A 5,249-nucleotide genomic window follows, 5' to 3' on the forward strand; every position below is an offset into this window, starting at 1 on the left:
AATCCAACACTACCCACCCACTAGACAGTGTCTTTGAATATGACTTCTCCCTAAAAACCAATAATTATTTTATGCATTTATATAATTCTTATCTTCTAGTATATCTTCTAGTATAAGCCTATAAGGTAGCAAAGTCACATGAGATTATATATATTCCGACACATGAAATACCTTATTCTCCAATCAATGAGAAGCACAAACATTAACAATCATCTTTTGAAGCAAATACACTAGTTAAAATGTTTTTATTACCAAATAAAAGATTTGGGATCAAATCCCAACTAATAAAGAGTTATGCCATTAAAAACGAAAAATTCATAGTATTTTTTCATACCATCACTCATATGGAATATCACTTTTTCATTTGGGTCTACTACAAATACAAAACAAAATGCTAATCCTATATGTGCCAATAGGGTAATTGACCAAAAAAAAAATAGTATCAATATATTTTTTTTGTTGAGAATATCAATATATTAATTTGATAAAAAGAAAGAAAAGAAAAATGACATGGACACCATAAATACATATATCTTTATCATTTTATTTATTTTAAAGTATGTACAGTTATCGTATGCTCGTAGCAGTATAAATAGAACCCAAAACCTACGAAGACTTTTAAGAAGTAACAACACAAACAACAACATTGACACAGAGAGATAAGATATAAAATACCCAAACCCCACACAAGTCCACAACACCTACCCACCTATTTTGCCTTCTCACACAGTAACCCCCATTGTATTGCCCAACAAATCACGCTCCTCATTTTCCTCTTTCTTTTCTCACCTCTCTCTCTCTCTCTCTCTCTCTCTTTCCCACAATCCACATGGGCACCAGTCTCTTAGAAAATCTCAATGTCCGTGTAGAAGGGTCCGGTCAGAAAACCTTGGTTCTGGCTCATGGCTTCGGCACAGACCAGTCCGTGTGGCAGAGAATTCTCCCTTACTTCACACCCTACTACCGAGTCATTCTCTATGACCTCGTCTGTGCCGGCAGTGTCAACCCTGACTTCTTCGATTTTCGCCGCTACACCACTCTCGACGCCTATGTCGATGACTTGCTCTACATCCTCGACGCCCACCGCGTCGATCGCTGCGCCTACGTCGGCCACTCCGTCTCCGCCATGATCGGAATCTTAGCCGCCATTCGCCGCCCTGAACTCTTCTCCAAGCTCATCCTCATCGGCGCTTCTCCAAGGTAACAAAAAAGTCAACTTGATTATTTCATTATATTATATGTTGAGACAATTTTCGCACCACAACTTTTGTCATGTGAGACTGTCAGATCATCGAGTTGATCCATGTGAAAATAATGGTTCACACATGTCATCAAGTAATGGTCAAGAAGTAGTGATATATATTTATATTAGTAATTGAACAATTCAGCTTATTAGATTATGTATTAGTATAAAACCTGAATTTGATCAAAATGGAAAAAAAAAGCTATATACTGAGTTGGGTGTGCATACAATTTTAGATTCCTAAACGACAATGATTACCACGGTGGGTTCGAGCAAGGAGAGATTGAGAAAGTTTTCGAAGCAATGCAGTCGAATTACGAGGCATGGGTGAACGGTTTCGCACCATTGGCAGTGGGAGCTGATGTTCCAGCAGCAGTTCGAGAATTCAGTCGAACCCTATTCAACATGAGGCCTGACATATCCTTGTTCGTTTCCCGCATGATTTTCAACAGCGATCTGAGAGGGGTCCTAGGCCTAGTCAAAGTACCTTGTTGCATATTTCAGACAGCTCGAGATGTGTCTGTTCCAGCCTCAGTTGCAACCTATTTGAAGGACCATTTGGGTGGTCGTAACACGGTGGAGATGCTCGAGACTGAGGGTCATTTGCCCCATTTGAGTGCACCATACCTTTTGGCTCAAAAGCTCCGTCGAGCTCTTTCCCGTTAGCCTATAGCTAAGCTAGGCTAGCTTAGGCTAAGCTAAGCGGGTACAAAAAAATAGTGTGGGGTCGTGACAATATGTAATAAGGGTCGAGATCATCACACATGGCGAATAATTTGTGGACATTAGTCCTTCGACTTTGGATTATATATATATGATCTGATTTTCACTTGTCAGAGGATAAGAATCTTCACGTGTTTTTCACGTGATGACGTACTCTTTTTGTCTTCTTTCTTTTTCTTTTTTAATATTTAAGATCTTTTTTTTTTTTCTTTTCTTCTGGGTGTTCTCTTTTTTATCTTTATCTGGGCAGACCAGACCAGACCAGTGGCTGTGAAAAGAAATGAAATGATTTTACTTTTGTACTGTGTGTCTGTTTTAGTCTAATTTCCTATTTCGGTCCAGTTTTATCCAAGAAAAATGGAATTGGAATTGCGTTTGGATTCAACGTACCCTGTTTCTCTGTGACTACATAACGCCAGAGATTCTCCGTCCTCGCTCTGCTCTTTCAGATTCTTCGGGGTTCGGGCCGCCCAATATGTTGTCCAATCAAGGAAAAATAAACAAATTTAAAAAAAAAAATGCTAAAAAAGGAAATTGATTTTTTTTTTTTTTACTTATCTTAAAATTTGAGAACGTTTACATTTTGATTACGCGTTTAGATTCAACGTACCCTGTTTCTCTGTGACTACATAACGCCAGAGATTCTCCGTCCTTCGCTCTGCTCTTTCAGATTCTTCGGGGTTCGGGCCGCCCAATATGTTGTCCAATCAAGGAAAAATAAACAAATTTAAAAAAAAAAAAATGCTAAAAAAGGAAATTGGTTTTTTTTTTACTTATCTTAAAATTTGAGAATGTTTACATTTTGATCATTTATGTTTTTAATCGTTTATATTTGATTATGTTTTTATATTAGTTTTTTCATTTATTTTCGTTTGTAATAGAAGACTATGGTGATATTTAACATTATTAGGACGATGTGTCTTAATTCACACCACTTATCTAATACTCAGCGATCAACTTATTGTGGATTACAGTCAGCGATACTTAGATATTTTTAGATATTTGTCCGTGTATGTGTTATGTCTAGTCACTAGTGCGTTATTGGGCTAAGATATGGAAGGCAAATTCTTTTCTCTTTAAATTTGGGTACAAAAGGGTTTGAATGATTGAGTGAAATGCCTATACAACTTGAAAATGGTTTGATAAGTGTGCAACTAAATGAAGTGCTAGGTTTTAGTTATTCCAATATTCGAAGACAAGGAAACTCTGTAACTCACAATCTTATTAGTCATGTTAGACATGTTAGTAGTTTTTTGGTATGGATGGAAAACATTTCTTAACACTTTAGTGTTGTGATTTTAATTGATTTGACTTACTTTGCTCAATAAAAGCTACAAAATTTTTCTCAAAATATAAAAATAAAAATGAAGTGCTAGTTTAAAGCGAACTTCTAATAGTCATTTAGTTTTTTTACTTAAAATTATCATGCCATCAGCAAGGCAAAAGAACATTCACCAATCAGCATGAAATGGGAAGTAAATCATTTGTATCAATTGGAAAGGGCAAATCAGGAATAAAGTTTCTCAACTGATTTGAACTCTATAAATAGTCCAAAAATATGGAGCAATCCAAAACTTAATATGCTTTCGTTCTAAACCATGGATAGTAAAAAGTGTACAAATCAATCACAATATCTAGAGTTTAGAACATACATTAATAATTTATTTGAAAAAAAAAATTATGTGAAATTTAAAAAATTATTTTAAAAAGTTAGTCATTTTTCCATTAAATGTTTCTTAAAATAGTTTATTAATGCATGCCATACGTTAGTAAAACCCTAATATCTCACCAGTCAACTAATATCTAACCTACCAACTATTGTAATCAATTGGAACCACTCCACTTTCCATCAAAAATTTTTTTTTTTGGAACCACTCCACTCTCTAAAAAAAAATAAAAATAAAAATGGAACCACTCCAAATAAGTCTAATTTAGCTCCTCAATTGAAAATTAGAAGCAATTCTCTCTCTTGTTTCCCAACAAGTGACATGAGATGAATATTTAACCAATCATACCTCCTTTTTAGATAGATCGATGGTGTAGTAGACATACTTCCAAAGTTCCTAAAATGCGAATTGCGAAAATGCATTGATTGCCTTTGGCTCGATCGAGCATATAGACAGTAGTCCACCTTATCCAATGAATTCTCACCCAAACCCCTGTCCAAGTGATTATGTTTCTACTAGTGTAATGTAACTGTGTAGGGACCAACTGAGATAATTTAACAAAAAATATATAATAAAAAAAATTTTATTTTCCCCTTTATGCATCTCTATTAATTGATGCCAATGATAGATTCATAGCCACTATGGTTGTTGCTATCCTAAGAATTGAACATGAATCCAACTATCCATATTTTTTTTATACATATCTAATATATACATGATTACATATACTTATAATATGTCCCATCTTTTTTTTTTATTATATATATAATGAATAAGTTTGGTCCCAAAGGAAAGAGTGCATATAGAATTTGGGTCACATGTAACCTAAACTGGTTTACATGGCCCGCTCAAAAATTTGTATGACCAAATTGAAGGCCCAGTGAATTATACTTTCATATAATTTCACGGTTTGAGCAAAGTTGTATTACATTGCGTAGCAGAGCAACTCCAAGTTTCGGTAGACAGATCAAGTTCAATACGCCTGAACTCCAAGTTTTAGCAAATCCCAAACCTGTTTAATTTAATCCCACTTCAGTAATGGACTGAAGTCCACATTGTCAGTAGACTCAGTATACAAACCTATAGCCAATCCAGAAAAGAGAAAATATGCACGCTCAGGCCTGCATGGTGTGTGTAACAAATGGATGCGGAGGTCCATAACTAGTAATGCTTGGCCCAGAAATACTATCCTCAACCTCAACGGATTCAATTTTTAAAGGACACAAATACTTTTCAGGAAAAAAAAAAAAAAAACCGCAGAAGTGAGTTATATAATGCTTATGGATTTGGATATATTTTCAAATTACAAAATTCAACTTCACCAACACACACACACACACACACACACACACACACACATATATATATATATATATATATATATATTACACACCTCCAAAGTTTGTAGAAGCTTCAATAGAAAAGGAAGAGTTGCATTTGATTGGTTAATGGTGCGGTCATATGGTAATTTGCAAGACTGAGGCTGAAGTCTTTAACTATCTACTGCTACACAGCAATTTTATTGTAGTGTAATACCTATTTATTCGGTAATGCTACATGGTAAAAATAGTAGTGTGGGACATTATGGTACACACCACCCTAGGAGCCATTTTACG

General features: G+C 35.1%; 1 protein-coding gene across 1 annotated transcript; it reads left to right on the plus strand.

Moving 5' to 3' along the window:
- The first annotated feature begins 614 nt into the window (after positions 1 to 614).
- Positions 615 to 2,266, plus strand: LOC115969895 (probable strigolactone esterase DAD2). The gene is made up of 2 exons (XM_031089529.1): positions 615 to 1,200; positions 1,480 to 2,266. Exons 1-2 carry the CDS (start codon positions 830 to 832, stop codon positions 1,907 to 1,909), a joined length of 801 nt encoding a protein of 266 aa, XP_030945389.1. The 5' UTR covers positions 615 to 829; the 3' UTR covers positions 1,910 to 2,266.
- Positions 2,267 to 5,249: the final 2,983 nt, after the last annotated feature.

Source organism: Quercus lobata, chromosome 12 (genome assembly GCF_001633185.2).
Source record: "Quercus lobata isolate SW786 chromosome 12, ValleyOak3.0 Primary Assembly, whole genome shotgun sequence".
Lineage (NCBI taxonomy): Eukaryota > Viridiplantae > Streptophyta > Magnoliopsida > Fagales > Fagaceae > Quercus > Quercus lobata.